This window comes from Corapipo altera, unplaced genomic scaffold, assembly GCF_003945725.1.
Source record: "Corapipo altera isolate COAL_440 unplaced genomic scaffold, ASM394572v1 1, whole genome shotgun sequence".
NCBI lineage: Eukaryota > Metazoa > Chordata > Aves > Passeriformes > Pipridae > Corapipo > Corapipo altera.
In genome coordinates, this window is record NW_020884873.1 from 30,075,531 (window position 1) to 30,102,980 (window position 27,450).

The 27,450-nt window shown below is 39.3% G+C and overlaps 1 protein-coding gene across 13 annotated transcripts in view; it reads left to right on the forward strand.

Moving 5' to 3' along the window:
- The first annotated feature begins 3,357 nt into the window (after positions 1 to 3,357).
- The window catches only part of KCNC2 (potassium voltage-gated channel subfamily C member 2), a 257,075-nt gene continuing 232,982 nt past the window's right edge, over positions 3,358 to 27,450 (forward strand). For 3 of the 13 annotated variants that reach the window (XR_003530256.1, XM_027658914.1, XM_027658998.1), the window contains exons 1-2: positions 3,360 to 4,097; positions 4,768 to 5,528. Coding sequence is in view for 12 of the 13 variants with exons in the window: in XM_027658914.1 (XP_027514715.1) it covers positions 4,890 to 5,528 (639 nt within the window). In the remaining variant the exon portion in view is untranslated. Of the gene's footprint in view, positions 4,098 to 4,554; positions 4,612 to 4,767; positions 5,529 to 27,450 lie in introns of those variants that run through there. The other 10 variants (XM_027658980.1, XM_027659016.1, XM_027658956.1 and 7 more) reach the window with 9 other exon arrangements.

Below are 27,450 nucleotides of genomic sequence, written 5' to 3' on the forward strand. Positions count from 1 at the left end.
CTGTCCTGAACTGGGGGATTTTCACCCTCAAGCACACCAACCTTTCCTCTTCTTTTGAAGAGAGAAACCCAAAGCCTATTTTAATGTACATACACTTTACAATTCCATCCCCATCACCAGGGAAGGCAAAGACTTAACCATGTAGCGTGGGTTGTACTGGGGATTACTAATTAGGCAATGTAATTAGCACTCACCTGTTTTTTCTACCATGTCTTCTCAAGAGACCCCAGTCTTTGTCTTCTCTTTTTTTAGTTTCCTTGATAAATAAAACACAAGGATTTTTTCTAGTTTTTTTAATGAGAGATACCATATTTGGCTGAATTTCACAAGGACCTGAAATCTGGGGTGGGGGAAGGCAGATGAAGCACATCTGTCTATATACAGCCTCTCATATGGGGACTCCTGCCTGCTACTGTGGGACTAAGAGTATGCTGATTTCATGGCACCTTTCACATTTTGTACATCTGTTTTGTCCAATCTTAGTTTTATTTATATTTCTCTACAATAAGACCTTTTTTCAACAATTCTGTGTTATTGATCAAACCAAGCTTGTATCTCAGCTGCATTAACTAAAAATGCAATCGTGCACTGGAATTTAAAAATAATGACAACTTTCTGCTGGCTTTTTTTTGAGCCTCATCCAAATGAACACCATGGCTCCTTACAGCTGTATTTCAGAGACATTTACTTACTCTATTAATTTGGGGTTTTTTTGCAATTTAAGATTAGGATTATAGTTTACCATTAATGTACTTCAATATAATGTGGCTGTCATGTTCTGCAAGATCTGTAATGAAAGAGTATATGTAATTGTAAATAGTAGAGATAATTATAAATAATAAGGTAAAATAGAAAAGTAAATGAAAGAAGTAGAAGCTTAAAAAATGTCGATGACAGTGGTTAATTTAATAATCAGTTACATTGATGTAAATAGGTCATATTTTGTCTGTGTTGCACTATGTTCAATTATAATTTTCCATTATAAAATTGATTATTTTTTGTTTCCCAATTACAACATCATATGAAAAATATGAAATGGTGATCTGCACTAGAAAACTTGGTGGCTTCAGCCTCTCATGCCCTCCTCAGGAAGGCAGATGTTATCTGGCTAGGATCACCTTCCCAGGAACTCATTAGTTAACAGGGACAGAGCTCCTCCAGAAGGTGATTCAGAGTGTGACTTTAACAGGGGTGCACTGCATTTGGTTTTCTTTTGCACAAGTCCTTTCTTCCATTTACTCCTATTGTTAGACAGCTGTTAGCTCAATGACTTTGCATTGCAGTATTCAAGCCTGCAAGAAGAATGACTGCTGCTAGTAAAATGCTCATTTGGCTTGGGTTTCTCATAGTGATCTTCATATTTAATTTTATTTCTTTTTTGGTTACAACAATGACATGGGACCTTTCCCTTTGTAAAGGACTTATTATCCAGCAGGGAAAATTAGTTGTGCATTGTTCAAAGAAAGTCAAAGTCCCAAATCCTGAGCTACAGAAATGTTTCCATTTGCCTTTTAAATTAATTTGTTTCAGAGTATGTGTAAATAGATTTTGGTTTTGTTGTGGTTTTTTTTTTTTAATTTTTTTTTCATTTGCAGACATATTTCATGGTAAAACTCATTCAGCAGACACATTTCTCTCTGTTACATATATCTCGTGCTTTCACTCATACTGGAAGCACTGAGGAGTGCAAAAATTCAGGTCAGGCTCTTGTCGAGAGAAAATTAATTCATAAATGTCATTATGTCTGTGTAGAATATTGTAATTCAAGAAAATTTCAGCTCTGGAAAGTCAACATCTAACATAATTTCATCCTTTACTGAAGAGTCTGCCACATGCTGAAACTACAAGGAAGAATGACACACAGAGAAATTAATAGCATTATATTTAGTAACAGACAAGTTATAGTATATGAAAATTTGGTATGACTGAAAGACTGTTATATTCTGGAAGAGACCATTCCTTTTCTTACCAAGTGGAAAAATTATTTCTGTGGCTTACTCTTATCCATGCAATAAACCCCCTGTGTGCTTCACAAGTCCAAAGTGTAAACTGGTTCCTCATAATACATGCCTCTTTCATGGCAAAGGCATTACAGTATGACTGCAATGATTTTGTTTATGAGATGAATCCTTGTTAGTCTTAGGTTTCTTAGGATGTTGGGTGGGTTGTGTTTTGTGGGGTTTTTTTTAGAGGGGGTCTGGGTTTTGTTGTTGACTTTGTTATTGTTTTATTTTGTGGTGGTTTGCGTGGCTTTTTTCTGGAGGGCGGTGTTTGTCTTGTAACTTGAGCACAGCTGTGGGACTTGAGCAGGCAGTGACAGTTCTGCAGGAAGTCCTGGTATTCTGTGATGATACAGTTTGAGTAGTGTTTTGGCAGCTACTGCCACCCCATGGTTTTCCATATTGGAGGAATTCTGCAGAGCTTTAATATGTTACATTTCTCCAGAAACCTCTTTTAGGTCGGAGAGAAGACAATGAATATTGACTTTGTCTTACTCCCTCCTTCTCTATGTCCCCTTTCAAGAAAAATCCCGTCTGCAAAGAAAATCTAGTATGGCATGAGTGGCCATAGGTGGCATTAGGATGGCAGAGTCCTTTCCACTGTATTTACAACTATGTAATTGAATATTAATTTTGGTTCCCTGAGTTTTCACTAATTGATTATATCTGTTTTGGCAGGGTATATTTTGCCCCTTTTTAAAGGAACTTCAAAATGTACATCTGGAGAAAGCTTCTGAAACCCATTTCTTAAAGTTGCTTCTGCTTTGGGAATCTGTGTTTACATCATAGATGCTACATATAGACAGATCTGGGTTAAAGCAATCTGGTCTAAACAGAGTGTCCTTTGAGCATTGCTTTCAGCAGAGCTTTGCCCTCCAGACGCCAGCAAGTGCCCAGCTGAAGGCTCTGATGCGGAAAGTTTCAGACACCATTATTCCACTCATTTCCCTGTGTCAGCCAGGGAATACCCTTGGTGGGGAAGAAGATTTTTTTTTTTTTTTTCTCCTTTTGAGGAAGTGGCAAGAGGGATTACCTCTCATGTTGTATATCTTCTCTTTGAGGCTGGAAGCTTCTTTCCCTTTTACCAACCCAACTGAAACCAGGCATCAGTAGAAATTAACTCTGCTGGCTTGTGGCAGACACATTGGACTCACTCATGTATTATAGTGCATAGGCATTGGTTTCCCTGATATATTACTGGGGACTCTCAACTTCCATTCCCCCCCCCTCCGCTCCCAACCTCAGACCTATGCAGTTTAAGAAGCATGAGAGAGCACCCACTGCTCTTTATCTGTTTTTCCCAGCTGATATGCAACTTGGATCCCCTCTCCTTGAGCCGGACCCCCAGCCCCCCCGCTGCCAGCTCGCACCGGAGCTGGCTCTGGGGGCGCCCCCAAGCCGGAGCGCTCCCCGTTGTCGCGGTCAGCCTCCCTCTCTTGGGGGCTGAGCAGCTCCTCTCCGCAGTCACCTGTAGCTAGCGCTGCTTTTTCTGTATTCCTCCGAAAAATAGCTATTCTCAGCCCCGATCCCTTCCCGCATGTTTTACTTAAGCGAACCAAATGTCCATGTTCCAGGAGCGGAGGTGGTGTTGCCTCTTTGGGAAAGATGCGGTCTTCGCTTTCCCTGTCGCTTCCCTGCGCCCCACAGGACTGGAAGCAGGGGGCTGGGAGGTGTGGAGGGCTGGCTGCGCTGCCCCTGCCCCCGCCCCGGGGAGGAGCTTCGGTCCGAAATGAGGTGCGATTTCACCTTTGGGTTCGTCTTCCTGGAGCGGTGCTGGAATTACGGCCGTCCCGATCCCCGAGGCGCCCGTGCTCGCTGCTCGTGACTCTGCGCTCCGCCGGCGGTCCCCTCTCCCAGACCCGACGTGGAACGGCCGCATTCCCCCCTGTAAAATGAGGGGAGCGGGATCTCCGCGCGGGCAGCGGGAACTGCTGTTGCGCCTGTCGGAGTTGAGCATGGAGGGAGGTAAAACAGCCACCTGAACGCGGAGAAACAGCCGAACCACAACAAGTAGTCTCGCCTGGCTGGGCGGCACGGAGAGCGACTGGGGCCGGAGTCCACCCGGGAAGAGAAGCCGGCGTCGCTCCTCCGGCAAAGGTAACGGCGGGGCGGCGGGAGGGACCCGCGGGGCTGGCGGCGCTGATCCCACCTGCCATTCCCCGAGATGCGCGCTCGGCTTCGTGATTTGTCTGAGAAAGTAGCGAGCCGAGCTCCGCACAGACAACCTCTCCCGGGGTTTGCTTGCTGCCTGCGCTTATGGAGTGCTTGGTATTTCTTCCCAAAAAGCAACCCCTTCCTCCCTTCTGCGGTGGGGGCGGGGGAAGAGGAAAATAGCTAAGCCTTCCTTTTTTTCCCCCTCGTTAAGCTGTTAGGACAATAAAAGATAGATGCCCATTAAATAATTAACTGCACACTTTCTGTTCCATCAGCTCCACGCAGCCCCGCGAGGGAGAAGGGGGTGGTGACGGTGGCGGATCCGTACGCGGGAGAAGCAGCAGCAGTGCCATTTCGGTAGCCTGCTTCCAGGGGAAGCGGGAGACAGCCCGGAGCAGTGCCCGGGGCGGGCAGGCGGCAGACCCCTCCTCAGAGGAGCGTGCGGAGCTGCCCGGCGGTGGGTGGCGGGGCTGGCCAGCAGGGCTCTCCCGGAGTGCGGGTCGGCGGGAGATTTCGGGGATGGAGGGGGCTGGGGCAGGTCGCAAGGCGGGGAATAGCCCCCCTACGTGGTACTTGGGGGGCTTCTCCTCTATTTTTTCTATTTGCGTTTAAGGCAGAAGCTCGTCTCCCGCGGACCTGCCGGCGACCGGCTGCCCCCCGTCCAGCGACCGGCGCCCCCACCCAATCCCCGCCGCAGCCTCCCGCGCTCTCCCCAGTCATGTCCCACCCGGAGCGATGGGGAAGCTCGAGGACAACGAGAGGGTGATCCTCAACGTGGGGGGCACGCGGCACGAGACCTACCGCAGCACCCTGAAGACTCTGCCGGGGACCCGCCTGGCTCTGCTCGCCTGCGAGTCCCAGAGCGAGTCCCCGGGCGGCGAAGAGCGGCCGCCGCCGCCCCCCAACCCGCCGCCGCCGCCGCCGGCGGGCGGCTGCCCGGAGCCCGGCAGCGGCTGCAGCCCCCGGGGCAGCGGCAGCACCAGCGAGTTTTTCTTCGACCGGCACCCAGGGGTCTTCGCCTATGTGCTCAACTACTACCGCACCGGCAAGCTGCACTGCCCCGCCGACGTCTGCGGGCCCCTCTTTGAGGAGGAGCTGGCCTTTTGGGGCATCGATGAGACCGACGTGGAGCCCTGCTGCTGGATGACCTACCGCCAGCACCGTGACGCCGAGGAGGCCCTCGACATCTTCGAGGCACCCGACCTGCTGACGGGCGAGCCGCCCCCCGACGGCGACGACGACGACCTGGCCGCCAAGAGACTGGGCATCGAGGACGTGGGGGCGGCCGCCGAGGGCAAGGGCGGGCGCTGGCGGCGGCTGCAGCCCCGTGTCTGGGCGCTCTTCGAGGACCCCTACTCCTCTCGAGCCGCCAGGGTAAGCGCCGCCGGCCGGCGCTCCCGCCCGGGGACTGGGGAGGCCGGCAGGCTGCCGGGGTCCCCTGGAGAGGGAGGCGGGCAAGTGAGGCATCAAGGGGAAGCTCGCCCCGCTCGGGGTGTGAGTGCAAAGTGATGCTTTTGGTGGGCCACTGCATAGCAGGGACGACGGTCCCCTTGAGGTGGTGGTGCTTTTCTCCTCTACATCTGCAGGTGATGTTAGGCAGCATGGCGCTCCCTCTCTGCCAGCATCTTCCCCATGGGAGTACATATGGGGTGAGGTGGGAGCTGTACCCTGGGGAGCCTGCAAGGGAGCCACGGTCACCTCCCTGGCCTGGGTGGGGGTGTGGAGGTGTATTCACTGGGGGACCTGTTTGTGTGTGTGTGTGAAGAGGAAGAGCCCCAAGGTGCCCTCATCCTCCCTGAGGACCCGCATGAAGGGGCCTTTGGGACCAGGGCAGCTGGCCCGAGATCTTGGGTTTGAGGTAAGGTGGTGGCAGCGACACGGGAGAGTGACCTCAGCCCTTTCTCAGCTTTACTCTGTCCACACTGGTAGGTAATCCTGGTTCAACAAAGTAAGTGTGACAGGGGGTCACCCTGGCTCTTTCTCCATTGATTTCTCAGGGTGACCGTCACTGGCTCTGTGACTTGAGGGTATGGGGATGAGACAGTAAGTGATCATACTGACTTTCTGTTATTTAGATAGACATTTTACATTTTGATGCTGACTACTTTCTACTTGTATGATTTGGATTTTAGTTCTATCTTTTAGTTGCCGTTGTCAGGGGCGATGCAGGTTTGCTGTCTAACTTACTTTGGACCAAACAAACGGTTGTAATTCCTTTGAAAGATATATGCAGTGATGTCTCAAACTTAACAAAAAGAAAAGCAACCACCAGCAAATCCTCCCTGGAATACAAGACAAAGAACTTGTAATTGGAAATGTTTGATTATAAAATGGTAATGAGTGTTTTGCAGCATATTTATCAGGATTCCCATGAAGTACTCAGAGCTAAGCCTCATCCTGCAGAAAGTGCAGTTATGGTGGGTGTCATCTCCTGATCAGTTCCACTGATTTCACTGGCAGTCTCATAGATGTGCGTATAAGATGTGCATATTAGTGACTTACGGAATTGTACCCCATGGCACGATGCAGTTTTTGGAGCTCATCCTAATGAGCTTAGTGAGGTAAGTTAAACAGAAAGGAAAAGTCCTTGCAGCTATTACTATCACTTGCGAAGTTCCAATGTTATGTTTTTGAATGTTACCCACCAATATGTTTTCCCTTGACAGCTGGCTCCAGCTGATTCTTAAAATATGTTTTTAATGAAGGATGGGTTCTGAAGAAGAGCTACTTTGCTCGTGAGTGACATACCCACATTGCTCACATCTTAGCTGTCTGAATCCTAAAGAAAATTTGGCTGTCAGTTACCTGACAAAACTGCAATGCGTGTGATGATTGCCCTGCAGGTTGTCTTTCACCCACTGTTTTGTGGAAAGTTGCTGACAGGGTCAAAACGGCAGCTTTTACGATGGAGGATCTTTCCACTCAACTTTGCTGGAGAACTGAGAAGTACAGAGTAAATATTGAATGGAAGATACCAGGAGAAACAGAAAGATAGGCGTGCTGATTGTAGTTGTGTCCTGGAGGTATAGCTGGGTTTTCAGTCCAGACTTTGGCAGAACCTGTAGGCGCTCGCTTTCCAAATTTTCCATTTGTACTAGATCATCCTGAACTGTCAGTGGCTTGGGTGAAGATATTTCAAGTTTGCAAAATGAATACTGTAATTAACACTATAATAGCAAATTGCAATATGGCAGTGTTTATCTCTTAGAAGATAGAGTATTTACCTTTTTATAACTTAAAGACTGGTTTTAAACATTTTATTCTGATTTCAACCCCAGGCAGCCAGACTAAGGTGGTGTCAGAACCGTAACAACAGAATCTAAATCAATGTTTTCATTTTCTCAAGGCTGCTACTCTGTGCTTGGTCTTTCAGGTAGGGAGACAACTGAGAATTTTTGGCAAGTTTTAAAGCCTTCAGGTGAATTTGTATTTAAGGACTTGTATGCACTTAGTAAGCATTCTTGAACACGGTAATTTAAGGTGATGGTAACCTTAGTTTGGAACTGAGACATTACTGTGAATTCAACATTTTTCCACACCTGAAAAAAACCCTATTATATTCTGAGTATTCTGGCAAATACCCTGTTGTCTTATGTCATTTGAGATGATGACTAACTTTAAAAACATTCAAGTGAAATCCTGGCCTCACTGAAATCAAGACAAAACTGTGAACATCAGTCTTTGTCTCATAGTGTTAGCTACTGGCTCGTACACCACTTAGATTATGGTGAGGCTGCTTAGTGGTAAACTTTCCTAAGAACTGTCATAATTATTTTTTTTTTTAGGTTTACTGTGTGATTTAAGTTCAGCAGTGTCTTTTTTGGGAGGTATGATGGTGATAAAAATGGGATGTTTTCTATTAATGAAATGGTACTTAATATTTGTGATTTTCTTTATCCTAAACTGTGATCTCTAAAAATAGAAATTTATAGAAATTCAAATATAAGTTGCCATGGTAACCTCTTCAGGGATAGTGCACGCACAAGATTATTCTAGCAAGACCATCCAGTGATGTTATATAAATAGTGGAACTAGTTTATTGACAAGAAGGTTTACTGTATTTGCAATTCTAAAAAAAAAAAAATCAACTTTTAGTGCATGCAATTTGATATGCAGATAGTGACATCTACTAAACATGGAGTTTTAAAATATAAAATGTAATCCATGTACATATGATTACTTTGAAACCTGCAACACTTTTCTTTGTTTCCCAAGTTCAGGAGTTAGGTCTGAATGTTATTTCTGTTTTCATTTCATTGTTTTGGATTTCACAGACTGTGAAATGAAATTAAAGAGTACAGCGGTACTCCTTTCTCTCCAGGATTAATAGACTGATCATTCACATTCTATTTGACAGAATGCTGTTATGTAGATATGGGAAGCTACATAGGATACTGTCATAGGAGGAGAAGCACTGGGCAACTAAATCTTTCTGTGTGTTGGTTTCAACATCTCTGAAACAGACACCTGATCCTTATCTGACTCAAATGTGCACTGTTAGTTTTGCTAGTTAATACCTGTAAGTGATTTTGGTGTCCTTTGATGGCTCAGAAGTGCCAGCTTTAGTAAAAATGCAAAGATACATCCAAATAGTTTGTAAGAAAGTACAAGAGGCAACATTAAGCACTGAGTTTAAAAGAGTGTCTGCAGATGTCCAGCAGGAACTAGAAAGTGCTTGTCTCAGATTTCGTATTTCAAAGTAATTAAGCCTTTAAGGCCTTTTTACTTTTGAATAATATGTGAAACATGATGTTGTTTAAAGAAGTAATTAGTATTTGTCACTGATTTTTCCTAAGGATTATGTGTTACTCCTATACTTAGTTCAGGAATGCAGAAACGGCCCTGGGATTCACCAAGTTTGTAGGTAGATATCCTTAATGTTTTGAGAAGACTGTAAATCTGTTCACGGATAAGAAGACAGCACCTGTGAAGTTGAGCGGTTCAGCAGCGCAGGAGTCAGCATGGCCCAGGGTATTCGGGGTGGCACTGCCATTTGCAGCAGCTGAAGGCAAATTACACAGCCGCTTTGCTATATGGTCCTTATCTCTGGGAAAGATACTTAATTACTTGGGAAATATAAAACCTAATTATGAAGCATTTGTCAAGTTTCCTATAAGTAAGTATTCACTGCAATGCAAATAAAACCACAAAAGCCTTGCAGTCCAGGCATCAAGATACATACTTTGCAAGTGTTCTTAAAAATACGGATGCTGCTTCATTGTGACATGAGGAGCTGGATTTGAGCAGTGGGCAGTATTGTTGGAGGGAAGTACAAAGTTCCCATCTACGACTTTGTGTGATACTAAATTGTCAGAGATTCCTTTCAGTGTCCTGTAGCAGCTTTTCCAGCTTTGAATGTTCAGTGAGGTGAAGAATCAGCTGAAATGAGTGAGAGGGGAGAGGGGAAAAATATAATTTTATAGACCCTCTTGAAAGGCTAAAGGCACAGAAATTATACTGAAGAAAATTCTTATAAAAGGTAACTTATGTCTTTATTTGTTGGCTTGCTTACCTTTATGTTTTGTCCAGGTACCTAGATACCTGTTTTGATACGTGTCAAGAAAGCCTTGATTTAGGAAGCCTGCCTGCACTATGGTGAATGACAAAAGTGAGTTATATTTTTAGGGCTTTGCCTGTTCTGATGCAAGACAGGTTTTATTTTTGGTGGAAACAACACTGCTGCAATAGTCTGAAATACTGTGAATGGAGTGGTGAAGATACGTTAATCTCAGAATATATGTTTGTAGATTAATAATGAATAGCAAAGGTTGTTTGCTTTCTTAAGTAATAGAAAGCCTTCTAATATATGTGGAAATCTTTATCTCTGTCTTGTATTCAACAAGGAAAGCAGATACACTTTAGCTTTTACCATTTAATTATTAGGTAGGCAGACATCTTCTGTCTGAAAATGATACAAAGAAAATAGCAAAGGTTGATACGGAAACAGCAAGGAAGGTGTTGCTTTTGCCATTTTGGTAATTAAAGTGCTGAATTTATTTGTAAGTGGGAAAATAGTCCATTAGATTAAAGTGGTGAAAACCAGTCATTCTGCTTGAAACATTTAGACTATGGGAACTGTCCTTTTTAAAGACACGAGAAGATGTGTTCGAGAAGATGTGTTCCTAATGACAAAAATCGTAATGCATCATTGTTACAGATATTCATACACTCTGTAGCTTCATGTGTACATGGGCTGACTAAATCACATGATAAGTAATTTTTATTAATTCTGGCATACTGGCTTTTAGAATCTTAATTGGAAATTCTGGCTTAATATATGATGTATACAATGTAAACTACCGTGATGTACGTGAAGTATAGATGGTCTCTGATGGTACTGATATCAGTGAGGTAAAATCAGCAAGATTTCTGCCTTCTGAGCGTATGCCTTTTCCTCTACAGCTGTTCTGCCTGATGCTGCTAGTGTTTCCATGGAAACAAGCCAGCTCTTGGCTTCCTCTTCCCATTGAAAACAACCTTCTCACTGTCACTTATTCATCTGGGAAAAGGATTTTGTCATGGCTCTGACATAAATGCCACAGAGATTATCTGTCCTATCATTTCAGAAATAGATGCTGTTAGGCATGTGCACGTGTCTACAGCCAGATTTGTCTTTCAGTGGCTCTGAAATAATTTGGTTAATGGACTTAGACTGAATTTGCTTTGGTGTAACTGGAAATGGAAATTAGCCGACTATACACAGCCCAAGATGATAACAATGTGAGAAGTATTTTTGATTGAGAAATTTGGCAGACCAAGTTCTCTACCTTTATGTAGGTAACATAGAATATGGTATCTGTCATGTTTGTTTACAGTGGTAAAATTCTTACATGTTTTACTTTGAGAGTGAGAATTTGTCTTCAAACTGATTAAGATGGTGGTGGGAAGAATAGCTCAAGTTTTTGGATGAGTATTGTATAGGTTTCAGTGCTACCATCAGATGAGGTATCATGTTATTATGCATGTCATGTAATGCATTCAGGATATGAAAAAAGTGATGCAAGTAAACTAGTATTTTCAAGATCCTTTTATTCTTGAGGTGTCTGGTAGTTAGTCCAAAGTAAATGTGTCAATCAATAATCTGTGAAGAAATCAACATTTTTGTTTGATGTAGTCAATTTGGGTTGAGTCATAATCAAAGAAGTTCAGAACTCAAATTCCAAATCCTTGATCAATATCCTGTACTGTAGGAACTTTCGAGATATTTTAAGAGAAGTTTGTGTAAAACTTGCCTATCTTTTTCTCCCTCAGTGATCAGTGGCCAAAAGGCACTGTTCTCTTCCTATGAAGTTGCCTTGCAGTTGAGGCACAAGATGAGAGAAAAGGCATCCCTCTGTAAATTTTTAATATTTTAATAATCTTCTATAAAGTGCTGTCCAGTAATTTTAAGATGGTAGAAACAAGTTCTTCTCGTTATCAAGTGCTGCTTTCAGCTCTGTTCATTTCTCCAGAGATGACTCCTGCTTGTTCTGTGCTTCAGACTCTTGGCTCATCTTGAGGAATATGGTTTTTTTCAGTCACAACTGGAAAGAAAGAGTTTGTGCTCTCTGTATCTAGCACCCAATGAGGATAGTATGTTCCCTTTTATTCTCTTTATTAAGTGCTTTTTTACACCTCACTTCTGGTAGCATGGTTTACATAAACTTACTGACTCATTGTCGAAACTTGTGGGGATTTCTGCAGGTGGTTTGTCTTGTCTTGTGTATTTTTTTTGTTTGTTTTGGTCTTTTTTTTTTTATTCATTGTGGATAAAGTAGTTAGGCAAATAAAAGACAGATGTGGTAATAGCTGGAATATCAAATTATCAGTTATTGTTTTACTTAGTATTTCTTATAGTAATACAGTTCCTTTACACTCACTCATTCTTTCACAAGTACACACCTTTCCAGTATAAATTAGTAATTGCATAGAAATAAAAATTTGTTTTTAAAGAAATGCTAAGCAAGGCTATTAAAGAACTTTATATGAAGAGGAAATAGGGGAACTACATCCACTCTTACTAACGTGTATTCTTATTTCCAAAGAACCTTTTCCCTGGTGCAAGGGCTGAAACATGAGAATATTTCACAAAACAGAAATAATTTAAAGCAGTAAACAAAGTATTCAATTTATCAACATGATGACAGGGATTCAAGTCGTACTGACGACCTGGTACATTTTTTTCCCTATACTGACATACATATGTGTATATTGATATAACTAAATGGTAATTTTGTCAGAGTGCTATAGAAATAGCTGTAGAGAATGAACATGAAATCACATGGCTTTGGGGTTTTTTTTTAGTTCTACTAATGTGTTTAATTAACATCTTTGTTGATACTTTATGATGACTAAAGCGCTTTTGAAGGAAAAACTCCACTTCCATCTGTAAATCACTAGTGTTAAAAATAGAATCTAATCACATGAAATACAATTTCCTGTGATTTGTGATTTGCTTTATAGATTTCTTGACTGAAGTGGTGGTTTGAAGCATAAAAATTATCCAATTATGTATTATAACAATGTGTTATTATTCCCCCTGCTACCCTTAAATTGAAAATTCTGAGATGTTGCTGTGATTTTGGTCTTTTTACCAGTATGTTAATTATTCCAGTGATGTAATAATTCAGTCCTTTCTTATTACAGACGGTGTTTTGTAGTTTTCTTAATGTTTCTAGGTGAACCTTAGATATCGTGTCTTTGGTATATTCCTGCAAAATGCTCAATCTCTTAGCCTAGTGCAGAATAGTGTGGTAAAGTTCGTTAATATGCATTAAATACACATAATATCATCTAGACTTATTTCTGAAACAAGTATAGTTTCTTACATGTTTACATTTTCATTAATGTATAGCATACAATATTATATTTTTTTACTGTGCCTAGTCGTTGGAAAAAGGCAAGTATCCCTTGAAGTTCATGCATTTGGTTTGGATAATTTGTAGAGTACTAGCTATATAGCAGTAAGCTTCTTTTTAATTGTTGAATACTTATCCTAAGAGAAATAATTTTTCTCTAGGAATTACTTCCACTGTGCTAATATGCTTGCTTTGATAAAAGCACAAGACTACTCCCATACGATGGGTCTGATAGTACGTGGGATTTTAGAGACACAGAAATCAAATGCTGAATCTCAATTAACGGCTGAGAAAATTTCATTGGAGGAGGTGAAATTTAGTAGTGAGACGGCTATGGAACAGTGCTATGAACTGCTGGGTACTTCTTGTTGTAATAAAGAGGAGCACAGGCTGAGTTCCTAACGATTTTGCAAAGGGTCTTCACTGGTGCTGCCCCAGCACTGGGTGGGAGAGCTTAACCAACCCCAAAAGCATCCTGCTGGTGGGTGCTGTTAAGTAGGAGGAAGAATAATGTCTTCTAATAATATTTCTGTTGTAATTTCTCAGATCATAAGCATTTAGAAAATACGTTAAGCTTTTATATGCTGTGAACTACACTCTAAGATTGAGGGTAATCAAGTATGTGGTAAATAATATTTTAAAAAGCCTGTTCCATAACAGAATTTTAATTTGTTTAAAGTAGAGATAAAAAGTATTACAGGACAATATAAAGATGTTTCTAAAGTATACAAATGCCTGTGTAGAAACTTCCTTTAGTTCTTAGGCAATATCAAAGGAGGTGGCCTCATTAGCCCTTATTTTTACATAGGTATTAAAAAATTCTCTGTAGTTTTCAAGCAAGCAATATTCTTCACTGTCATTTGGTAAACTTCTACTAATATGAATGACAATTATTTTTAATATTTGGTTTCAGGACTATCTTCGTTTTCACAGGATAATTGTTAAGATCTGAAAGAGTTAACTTAGATTTTTTTTTTTTTTTAATATCATCCCAAAATGTTACAGAGGTTTTTTTAATGACAGGAATTTTTCAGAATTCTAAGTTTAATCTAGATGTGGTTTGGAGAAGAACCTTATTTGTTTTTCTGATTTCTGATCACATTTGGAAAAGACTTTTCTTGCATTTGCAATTCTAGGTCTGATACCTACTCTCAGATTCTCGTTTGAATTTTAGGGTATAATTGATGCACAAGCACATCTGAACTTCACCTTGAACATCCTTCCCTTAGTCTGCAAAATTATTTTTTAAAAGTATAAAAACTCAGTGGAGATGGAGTTCTGTCTCTCTACAGCTTCCTGGGGAGAGGAAGTGGAGAGGGAGGTGCTGATCTCTTCTCCCTGGTATCCAGTAACAGGATGTGTCAGAATGGTTCAAAGCTGTGTCAGGAGAGGTCTAGACTGGACATTCGGAAGCATTTCTTTGCCAAGAAGCTGGTCACACACTGGAACAGGCTTCCTATAGAAGTGGTCAATGTCCCAAACCTGTCAGCGTTGAAGAGGAATTTGGACAATACCCTTAATACCATGATTTAACTATTGGTTCAGCCCTGAAGTGGTCAAGCAGTTGGAATAGGTGATTGTTGTAGGTCCCTTCCAACTGAAGAAATCTATTCTATTCTAAAGAAATAAGTTGTGGTCTTCCAACCTTCTTTTCTCTTACAGTGGAAAATTAAGTCCATTTACTTAATAGTGATGATGTGTTCTCTTTTCATGGTTTAAAAACGAAAGTGTATATAGTAAAAGGCATATAATGAATGAGAAGTCAAGCAGGATAGAATTTCAGTTTAGGTATTGAACATCAGCACTGGTGTAAAATTCACTGTCTGTTCATCGTCTGGTAATACTTTATGTTAAACAAATTGATTTAAACAAATTAGGCATCTTAATCCTTTAGCCAGTAAATTTTATTACTGGCTATATTTGAGACTATTTGAATATAGTTTCAAATTTGAGAATCGAGTCTTTTGACAACAGGACAGAGTTATTTTCCTGATTGCCTACGTGATGTACCTGTGCAGCTTGGAAAAGAAATGGCTATGTTTGTCATTTGTCTTCGTAACAGGCATGTGAAGCTGATGTTGCAGTGACCTGTGAATGGTCAACAAAATTGGTTTGATGCATTGCAGCTACAGGGTCTCCTTGATTAGTCATTGTGTTATTGAGGTTGGTGCCTTGATAGCAGAAAAAAATGAACTCAGGGAATCAAAAATGAAAAAAAATAATAAAAGGGAAAATTAATCTTAGGGGGCAGTGGGCTGTTAGGGACTGAAGCAAAGAATGTATTTACATTATTTTGGTTTGTCACAATACAGACAGCCAAACCTTAAAAGTGGCAAAGACAATTTATGTTGCATGTGTCTTTATTTTGAGTGATGTTCATTGCTTTAAGGATGGAAGATGCTGGGTTTTTATAAACTGCAGGTTTCTGTACTTACACTTCTTGCTGCAGTTGCCCGTTCCTTAATATGTGAGAAGGGAGCTTTGATCTTTTGATCTTTTCAAAATTACTGCCCTAATGAATAGGTTAATGATGTTTTTGAAACAACTGTTGGAAGTAGGTACAGTCTCCACCCTCTATTCAGGAGCTGTGATAGCTCTAACTGTCTCTTAAAACTATTTCTGAAGGCTTTCAGAATTGGCTCTTAGTTGGCTGTTTCTTCACTCTTCAGTTGAGGTACGTTGCATTTGGTATCTTGCACTGTCACTGAGCCAATGACTAGCTATTCTAGTGCTTCTGAATCAATGCCCTTTCCAATGCTTTTATAGTAAAATGAACCATTCTGCTGTGGCTTGAAGCACAGTGATAACTATAGGTATCTCTCTTCTGTTAATATTACCTTTAGTGGCTGTGTTAGCAGTTTTTCTTTGAAATTGTGATGGCATGCATCATTTACTGAAATGAAAACCCTGCAAAATTTCAATGATTTTGTATTCTCAACAATTTAAAGACATTTTAAATCATCGTTTGGTAGCAGAAATGACCCATTAGTCTCTAGAGAAGTGCAGATGTAGTTTATATTGGGTTTGTATTTCACTAGAGCAACCTCTTTTGCACTGCAGTCCTGGCAGATTCGTGAGACGAAAGCAATCCTCTTTGAAATGATACCTGCTTTTATTCAAATATCAATAGCTAATTTTCTAAAATGATGTGAAGAAATATTAAACTCCTGACTTTGCTGCTGCTGTTTGTGCACTCCTTGCAAATACAGATCAGGAGGTGTGTGTTCATAATTATAACGAACAAACTTTGGAAATCTTGTTTTGTTTGTTTACTGGCATTGTAGTTTTGAAATAAAAAGGTAATTGCTACGGTTTCCTAATCACACTGTGAGTGACATGCTGCCTCCAGAAACCCAGGTCTTGTCTCTGGGTTGGAAAGTCTTGGCCAAAGAGGAGGATAAAGAAAAATGTGTGACCTAAATTTTTCATTGCAATTGTACTGTTCAGACAAGTATAGTGCGACAACTGTGCACTGCAGAAACAGGGGTGAAATGTGAGTATGAGACAGGAGAGGAGAATGTTTATGACCTTAGTGCTTTTAGTCTTGGTGTTTTTTTCCATATATATAAATGTGAATGCAAATATTTTTGTATGTGTGTATAGATATAGGTACATGCACTCAGACACACACATACATTTCTAAACAAATTAATATATTGGTGTTCCTGACCTGTAATTATGATGGTCAGGAAGATTTTATTTTCTTTTTTTTCCATTTACCCTTGAAGATTTTAATGAAGAAGGCTACATCCTAAATTTCATGGCTTAATTCAATGTTCTTGCTTATACTTGTTTAATTCGGTTTTCAGCTGTAAGTCCTGGAGTGTATGAATATCTTGCTTTTTTAGGCTATGACAGATCAATCTTACCGGTTATGCATATGTATTACTATATTGGTTTAACAGTATTTTGTTAATCATGTTTAATAACAGAAGTAGTGTTCCATTCTTTATAAATTTTATTTCACTAAAACTGGGAGAAACCTGAAGGAGTTACATAACTTAAGATATCTTATTTTCTGTGAATTATCTCATCAGTGACTCTCAGGGCCAATTAAAGCTTTTCCTGTACTTGTCATATTACTAAATCTCCTTTGAGTGAAGATTTATTGCTGTCAGATGGTTGTGAACTCACAGCTTTTTCTCACTGGAGGTTTTGGATCTCTCTGTCTAAATTGGAGCCTTATTTTTGAAGTCCTGTGAAGATTTAATTGTTTTCAAAATCTTTATCCTTTGGTCTAATGTTATTGTAAGTGACCATCTGGTTCAGAGTTCTTAGGTGAAGGATTGGTCAGTTTTTTAGCTTTTAGAAAAACAACAAACCAAAGCAAAACAAGGTAAAGTTGTTTTCACTTGGAAATTCTTGCAACTTAGGACATCTTGTCAAGAAAAAGTACTTACATTTACGCTTATACTTGTAGTCTCAGGAAGTGTAACTCTGCTAAAGTAATTTGAGCTCAGGAATAGGTTAGAAAAACAATAATAGGCTGAAGGACTGTTGTGACCAGATTGAGGTTTGACTGATGTAAGGAAATCCGTCCACACCTGAGAGCTCTGCCTATCCTGCAACAAATGCTACATCAAGATTGAAATTGTTTTACAGTGTTTTGTGCAGGCATGACTCCATTATGACGTGCATTATGCATTACGGAATTTAAAAAATAATTATTCTAAAGCAAACCAACGTTTTATGGTGTTCATTTTACGGAAGGCCTATAAAACTTAAGCAAGGAGACTGTTCTTTCTATGACTTTATTTCAGACATCCTAATGTAAGTAGTTCTATTGCTTTTACATTTTTTTTAAAATATAAGTAATTATATAAATATATTGCTTTTATAGAGTTATGCAGAATGGCTCAAAAACCTACAAAGAAGACAAAGTTCTGGTAAGTTACCTAGAATACCAACAGAATCCTAGATTTTTTTTTATTTTCAAAAGATACACATTTTTTATAATATTTAATAAGACATTTTAAGAAAGTCATGTCTCCCAGAGTTTCTGTTTTCCCTTCTTCAGCTTTAGTGAGGGGATATGTTCAATACAATGAGATTTGGCAGTCGTTTACATCAGGTTGTGTTGGTAACACACACAATGATGTTTCATCTTTGAAGTATTGCAGCCTGTTTTATTATTAATTTATCTGTCTTTTTTTAAATTTAGTTCTTTTTTTAGAAGGAATAGAGGATCAGTTTAAGTTAAGTTCATATGTTTCTGCTTCTTGTGAGGAATATGACTAAAGAGAAGCATAAAATCATGAAATCAACATTTAAGCAGAAGATGCAGAAAATCATAGAACAATGTAAACTGTCAGTGGTGTAGGGATTGTGTCATGATGTAGTCGTTTGGTCAGGCTAGGAGGGTGAAGAGGGATCAGGGGCTAAAGTGCTAGCAGAGAGTTTTAGAGATCAGGTTTGTCTTCTGTGGTTCACCCTTGTCTTCAAACTGGTAAGATACAAATGTTCTTTTACCTTAGAAAGTAAAAATAAATAAATTTTTAAAAAAATAATGCAGTGCTCAAATAATGCAGTAAAAAAAAAGGAACTGTAATTTAGTTGGTTACTGTCAAATGTGACCTTAGGTACTTTTTAAAGGAGATTGGGGATAGTTTGCTGGTTTCTGTATCAGAAAATTTAAGCATACATAATCATTTCATGACCATTTTTTTAATTTCTTTTTTTTTCTTTTCTTTTTTTTTTTTACATTCAGTTGATCTATGGTGGAAGTAAAGTGGGACTGTGTAATAATTTGGATATATGCAGTAATGAGTATGAGAGGAAATCCTCGATATGTTGATAATAGTGTTTGCAGAGCAGAGGTGGAAGACTGTATTCAGAGAAGGCATATCCCACACTTGAAGAATATGGAAAGAAGAACACTTTGAATTCAGTAAGAAAACAGTGACCATTTTGTGAACTGAGGCAGGGTCTACATGGAAGGAGACTCTTCAGTCATATTAGTAAAAGTTACTTTATTCAATGTAAACACAAGGAATTTGAATTAAAATTGTAGAATAGTAGAAAAGACACCTAAGATCACAGATTAAGGTGGGGTTTGGCACATATTGGTTTGTCAAAGTTTTTCTCGAAAACTTACTGTTACCTTTATTAAGTAAAAGGTTTCCAGAATTTAATACAGATTGTTGAATATCTGCGAAGACCTTTGGTATTCGACCTGTGCAGTTAAATTCTAGCACAACAGAATGTAAAGTCTTGAAGCGAGAAATGTTGGTCAGTCTTTGCAGTTGTCTCTGCTGTCAATTTGATCTGCAGTATATTAGATTACTATCATAAATATGTTGAATGATCTCATGTTGATTCTTGATTGTGTTCTGTAGCAGCTTTCTAGGGGATACATTTTATCAGACTTTAAAAAAAATAAAAAGAAGGCAAGATTCCAAAAGAATGGCCAGTGTCATCAATACTTATGGTGGCACTTAATTTTGTATTTCAGGAGCATTTGTATTAATTAGTGAAAGCTAGTTGCTATTCTTTGCTGGGATATAATATGTTAATTAGTTGTGCTTAACTATATAGATTAGTATTGGCTAAGCACATGGCAGGATTGTAATTGAGTTACCGTAAATTTTGGTATGAGGTTTTTTCAAAGGAAATTAATCCTTAGTTAATCCTTAATTCTGAAATAACACCCATCTTTGTGTCCTGTTTCTCTTGTATAAGATCTCTAGCTGTCAATTCTCCCTATAGAGCTCTTTTTAGGGGAATGCATTTTCATGAACACTTATTGATCAGAAACATGAATTGTTCTCTAAGGTGGAAGCCATGGAGAGCAAGAGCAGTGCCATCAGAACTGTTGAAGTGTTTTGAAGATTCCTGGGGCACTAATGATGTAACTTCCCCCCCCCCCCCCCCCTTCCCTCACAAGAGGAAGCTATACTGAATTATTATATCAGGGCAGCTATACTGAATTCTTATAGGAAATTCACTAGTAGTTTAACTGCTGTGTTTTTCTGTTGGAGAAAAAAACCCCCAACAAACAAAACATTTAGTTACATCTAGCCAAGATTTGAGGATGTGCTTAAAGCATGTGATGATCTTGGCTGAATTAATTCCAGAAGATGGCAGTTGCCAAGTGTTAAGTCTGCTGTGACCATGGACAGGCAAGCAATTTCTGCATTCAATTAATTGCTTTGGAACAAACAAGATGCAGGATAACAAGTGAGCTCAGTTTCTTTTTCTACCTGAAGTGATCATTGCCTATTGTCATGACAGAGAAAGGCTATGTTTTGGGGATTTCTTCTGAGGTTTTTGAGGTTTGAAAAATTTTTCCCTGGTGTGTTGTTAATAGCCTTGTGTAATGCAGGACTGCATTTCAACATTGATTCCTAATACAAAGTAATGTCAAAACTTAAAACAATATACAACATTTTATTTAGAATTGAATGCACATTCCCAAGCAATACACCTACCATAAAGTATTTGGCAAGAGAAGATTATATAATTACAGCTTTATAAGTCTGTTACATGTGCTTTCTCTTATGTACGTGCACAGTGCTGATGATAGGCTGGTTCTGAAGCAGGAGTGGAGGACAGATCTTGCTTCATGTTTCACTGTGTAACCTTTTATTACAGGAGTTTAATGTGAAAAAATAGTTCTGTGTATTCCTAGTGGTCCTTGCAAATTGCTGGCACAGATGACTAGTTTGGCCCTGAAAAAGCTATGAGCTGGTAGCCATGGTAGTGATCCACAGTGCTTTTTAAACTGAGTTTGGCACTAAATGTTAGGAAGGTCCTCCTTCACTCCTGTGGTATTTATTAGAGTGAAAACCCTAATAAGTAGTTTCAAGACTTATGAAGCTAAATACCTTTCTTTTCGTAAAGATTGGTGTTCCTAGTACTGTTCTGTTGAATCAAGGGTATTTGTGCTTAAAAGGACACTCTACTTCCTGCATTAGTCTGGCAGTTTCTGAATCAGGAAAGGATTTCCTAGAATATGCAGGGAATACTGGGCAAAGTGAACATTGTCAGATTGATAAGTGTGCTAGAGGATTGGAGTGCACCTATAAATAGGAAACCAATTTGAAAAAAATACATTAAGATCTTGAGGAGGGAGGATCTTAGATCAAAAATGTAATCCAGTGATGCTGAAGAAAAATGATACATTTGAAATGACAATTAAGTAAAAAGAAAGGTCAGGGTGAGAAAAGAAAAGGCCTGTTGGGGAGATGTGTTCTGTTTGAAGGCTACAAATTAAGTAGGGCTTTGGAAAATAGGAACTGGTGATACCCTGAAATGTAGATTGTGTTGGTTAAAGTTGCTTCTGGATTTGTTTTATTCTGCTGCCTAGGGAAGAAATAATGCATGTTAATAGTTTTGTAGAGTGAAATATTTGCATTTATTATAGTATTGGGAATTCTTCAGCTGATTAGAATAAAGTATTGGTAGGGGGAAGGGAAGGGAGAAGCCTCAGTGCCCATTCCTATAGAGCTACAGTCTTTATAGGTGCAGCGATGTACTTGGGTTCTTTAATTTTGAAAAGCAATATATAAAATATTTCAGTTTACCATGAATATCTCCGAAGCTTTATCTGAATGGCAAAAGTACTGTGTACCTCTGTAAACTTCAGATGGGATCTTATATGTGCCCTTGCTTTTTTTTTTTTTGGGGAGTCTGTAGCTCACAATCCTGACACTGTGCTCATGTCTATCAGAAATGGTGCTTGTTCTGCAGTAATTGTAGCTTTTTAGATAGAAGATTTTGGAGTTTAATGCTTGGAAACATATAAGGTGTAACTGTGTTAGGCAAAACAATTTAAGTATGTACCTGTATGCACTAATACTATTTTTTATGGTGATTTTCAAGAAAATTGAAAACTAAGTTGTTTTTTAATTTAGTTCATAGGAAAGTGAAAAATAGATCATTTAAAAAGAAAAGAGACTAATAAGATAAGTGTTTAATATTTGAAATTCAGGAAAACCACTAAGTAGCATAGAGATTTTTTTTTAATTCCAAACTCATTATTTTTTACAAAATAACCTTGAATAAAATTATCCTAAGGGGACTATCCAATACATTCTGACCTGGCCTACTCAAATGAAGGCTTTTTCTCCATCTCAAAACCTATTTTAGGACTGTTTTAGGAAGAACACGGATACTAAGGACAATGATTCTAGTTTTTGTGTGGTACTAATCCATAGCAGAAGCAGTGCACTCTGAAATTCCCCTTGAAAACAATGTAAGTCTCCTAGAGCCAAGCAAAGGATTTCCAGTTCTAGATTACTTACAAGCATGACTTCTTTAAGCAATATCTGAATTGGAGGTACATCAAGTGAATGATGCTGCAAACCATCTTTTCTTTCTTGCTGTGAGCATAAAAGTGGATTATAAATCATAAACAGTACATATAACAAAAACATTTCTTATTGCCGTATTACAAATTAACCACCAAAAAAAAAGGACTCCACAAAGCTTCAAATAGCCTTTAAAAACACTAAAAGCAATTTATTTTAGCTCATCTGTGACTCCAGAGGCCATCGTATTCCTGTGTTCCAAATAACAGCTGATAGAAAACATAGTGTTTTTCACTCTACAGAGAAAATTTTAAAAAGGGGGGAGGAGGGGAGAATGTCCTGAACAGTTTCTTCTCAATATTACTTTTGACAAAGGAAAAGTGTGGCATGAGATCAAAGGAGGAATATGAGCTTAGGAAGCATGTTTATTAAATTTTTAAGGTTTTAATTAATTCATATTTTCCTTTACTAAGAATGGGAGTCTCTACACCAGGAAATGTAGACAAATTGATTTTGTTCTTAAAAGTTCCAGCTATTATTTATAACCATCTTCACCTTTCTTCTGCAGAGCAAAACATTAACCATTCTTAACACTATATCCTGTGGTTCTCCCTCCAAGCACTTAAACCAAGTGCTATCTGACATCACACAAAGGTAACTTTCACAGAAGAGTATCCCACAGTGGACTACAGCTCACCTCTTTTTCTTAGCCTCCCATAACTTTAAAATGTTCTCCTTGTTCAAAAAGGTCAAAGAATCAGCTATTATGCAAGGTTCCTCAAAGCCTTATTAGGATACTTTTTGTCTATGAACTGTTTCATCAGTTTTCTGTCTTTAAAGATGGCACTGTTAATGTTATTAGCAATTGTTAGATTGATATGAAGAATGACAGAAAAAAAGAGCAGAAGGACAAGTGACTTAACATAAAAGGTCACGTTGCTTGACCTTTAGGATACATTTTTAGTACTGAGTTTAGGAGATTTATTATGTATCTATGCAATTAAGATGAAGACTCCAGGAGAAGAACAATAAAAAGTGAAAATGAAGTTTAGAGATTTGTGATACCCCTTTTCCTGAATTATAAATGATAGCAATTAAAGTGTCAGCCTTGATAAACTGCTTTGTCTGTATTCATAATCAGGCTACTTTATGAAAATTTGAATTATTTTGGAACAAACAGGAAGGAATGGAACAACCAAACATGAAAACTGGTATATGTAAGTGATGATTTTGTGACACCTTTCATCACAGGTTCACTTTAGAATGCCTTATTGATAATTGCGTAGAAGGGAAAACTCTGCCTAGACACAGTTGGGGACAGTTCTACTTCTGCACTAAATTTAGATTTTTCTTAGCTTTCTTTTTTTTAAAAATTCAAATACTTGAATCATCATCCTTATTTCATGAATTTGTTAATTTTTGGAACAAACTAATTTTCTTTGGGCTATTTAATGTTTTTTTCTGATTCACTTGTTTTTCTGCTTCATTTTTTTCCTCTTTATTTTTCTTATCACTTGAAGACTTTCTAAATTTAAGTAACCCATTGCTCCTCTGTAGAAGATTCATCATCAAGGCTGCATTCCGTAAGTGTGGGTCTTTACACCTTTAGAGCTAGTGGTGCATCTCATGAGTTCAGGTATCTCATCCTGTAATACAGGATAAGTGGGCAGAGTCCATACCCCCTCTTTTTTCCATTTTAGTGAGTAATGTTAAAAAACACCATAAACCTCTATAGACTCACAATTCAGAGCTGTTAAATATAATGAACAATATTCTTTTATTTTTGAACATGGTTAGACTTATGATGTTAAAACTGCAGGAAGAACTTTTTAATTCTAACTGCAAATGTGTTACATCCCAATTACAGAATCCTCTACACAATTTCTGCTTGAAAAGTTCTTAAATGTTGTGGCATATAATTCTTCAGCTGCCTGGCCTGGAGGTGCAATTCAGTGCACCTAAAATTAGGAATCTAAGTTCCTCATGTTCTTAATAATTAGAGATATGGGCCTGAATGATTAAAAATAGCTGAGAGATGCATTCATTTGGACACAGTAAATTCTCTTTTGAATGTTTTAAATATAATTCTGGTGTATGTGTGACTGAAATAGGCATTTGTGCTCTCTACTTCATTGAGATGCATTTGTTAATTTCACATTAGCTGTACTACTGAGAACTAAGCAATGTGCACAGTGAAAAAAGAGTTGGTATAAAATTGGCACTGATCTGACTGCATTGTTTGCTAAAGCTGATTTGCCTAAAACTGTGTAACAAGCTTGTGTGACCATGGTTATATCAGTTAAAGAGTGCCCAGTACTCATTTAGCTTAGTTTGGCTTCCAAATTGATTTTCTCACACTTAACAGAATGCACTAGAGGCCAGCTCTGATGTAAATATGTCAATATGCAAACCAGTTTAGCTAAACTGGTGCAATTTCTCTGTGATTTCCGTAAAGGCCACTTGTGGCATTAAGGTATTCTGACACTGATATTCTAGGACCACTGGTTCCTGCCTGGAGCTGTCAGTTTTGGTCCTAAATGCTTGAGATGTCTGAGGTACACTTGCTTTCAGTATGCAATACTTTTCTTGGAATTAAAGTATTTGAGTGAAATCAGATTGAACCAAGACTTAGCTACTCAGCTACTTGCTTCTGAGACACTCACTGCCTGTGTTTAATAATTTTCTTTTTTCAATCCTTGCCTCGATCTCTTCCAGCTATAAATTCCATACACGTGCAGACTGTTGTTGCCATATGTATGCATGTATTTGGCTTGTGTACATTTTGGATAGCATGGCAGGAGCTATCAATCCTGGGCTTCCCTAGTTGTTACTGCACTAGGGAGAGTAATGAGTTCCTAATGCAACTCACTGTCAAGTTTGTGACCTCATCAAAGACTAGCGTATTTTTGTAGAACTTGAATCTTTTGGTGTTTTTTCTTCAAGTCAGTAAAATCATCTTAATTCCATTCTAACCTGTCTTGTTAATGTGGAAGAACTGTGACAGCTGCCAGCATACTTTATTGCAATTTATAACATCATGCAATTACCAAGTGATGTTTTTTCATTCTTTATATTTGTGCTGAATTCCCTCCTTGTTTGCCATGCCCCTCAAACGCACAGCAGAGCGATTGAATGCTTCGGGATGTGCTCTGGTTGCAAGAACCCTGTTGAGGCAGACCTCTAAATCTGTTACTTCAATATTAGTGATTTCCATTCCCCTTAGCACACCCCAGATTCTGCACTTCTAAGCTGGGGAGCAGAGGCTGGGATGGTTGCACCACACAGGAGGATTTACATGAGGCTGGGATGTGTTCAGAATCAGCAGAGAAGTTCTTGTAGTAAATAACAGGCCTGTGTTTTTGTGGTGGATTGCATGCAGGAGGATTGCTGGGTGAGGTCTGTTTGTCCTCTGCCATGTGAGGCAGTGAGGGCAGTACTGACAGAACTGTCATGGACTGCTGCCTGGGTAGACCTGGGGAGCTCCATGCAGGTGCAGCCTTTTATCTTTCAGGCCTTTTTGGTGATAGAATAAGAAACAGACCAGAACACCAGCAACCATAAAAGCTGTTTTCCTACTTGAAAGAATAGATGGCAATCACAATCGAAATGGATGACAACACATTTTAATTTTAAAAGGTATGGAAATAGTCTCTGTTCAAAGGGAAAGTAAAGCAGGGGCTCAGCAGGAAGCCTGAGAGGAGGCTGCAGTAGGCACACACCTGCTCAACAGTGCTGAAGTGATGTTCAAATGCAAGGCAGTACGTGCCTATGCAGCATCAACTCTGTTGAGTTTCTTTTTACTTTATGAAACTGGACAAATTCAATAACTGTAAACTCTGGTTTTGCTGGTTTTATTTTTGATAGAAGAAACCATTGTCCCCTTCTTCATTAAACGTTTCCTTTCCTCTGCTGTATATCCCCTGTTCATTTTGAGGAAATGAATTCAGCCCTCTGTGTTGCATGGGCCAGGAGGTTATGCAGTTGCAGCTTTTATGTAATTTACTCCTTCTGTGTCTTCTTGGGGAACAGAAACCCCAAACCTTTGGAAGATCTTTTTGTTGTTGTAGGTAGTAGACCCATGCTTTCTTGAGTGAAATAGTCTCAGGCACAAGATATAGCCTTTAAATGTAGAAATCACCGTAAAAGGCATCTATGAAAATTGTACAGTTAGCAGCCTGAATTAGGGAATACTAAAATTCAGCATTTAACAGTAACACCATCCTGTATGTATATTTAAGACGCAAGACTGTAGTGCTGGGTGAGACTCCTAGGCAATGAGGGCTGTTGCTACCTCCACAGTTAGTTCACCAAACTCCATTGCATGATGTAGACATGTTGATGGGTAGTAACTAGTTCGTCATGTCCTTGTATTTCCTTGAAAACTTTGCAATGAATTCAGTATCTACAGAACAGGCAATCTGGTATAAACAAAAGCAAAGATCCCAATGTGGACTGTGAATTGCTTTCATTTGGGACTACTGTGTATTATTTTGTGCTGAAAGGGTTTTCCTTTCTTTGGATTATATCTATTCTACCTCTGTGGAAAGTGAAAATATTCTTGTAACTTTGAAAGTTATTGAGAAGATGAAAGGAACAGATTCAGTGATTAAATGAAGAGTAATATGGTGATGCTGTAAAGACCACCTTGGCTTCCTCATTACATATTAAGCTAGCTTCTCAACACTGCCATGGGCATCACAGTGATTTGTAACTGTCCAAGATGAGTTTTTGATGAGATTGACTAATGTATGCACTGGTCTGTATGGACAGTTTACTGCAATGTAGTGTTGACTAATGTATGCACTGGTCTGTATGGACAGTTTACTGCAATGTAGTGTTCAGCAGTGTCAAAGAGGCTAAAGTACAAATACAGACTTTCTGTCAAAGGCCAAGAGCTGCCCTGAAAATGTTGCCAGAATAAATAAAGCAGTATGGAAAAAGTGCTTCTGAAAGACAGCCCACTCTTGTAGTTTTGTTTTTTCAGGAACTGGAAGCCAACTTTATTCTCTTAACTGCAGCTAATGACTTCACCAATTTCAGAGAAAGCCACCTTAGTTCACTACGAAGAGATTGATTGTCTAAATGTCATTGGAAATGTCATCAATATGAAAAAAACTCTCCACCTTTGCTTTAAATTTCAAATCAACAGTTCTTGCCAGTAGGAACCTAACTTGTTTGTACAATGTATGGCTGCTCGAAATCACTTAAAAA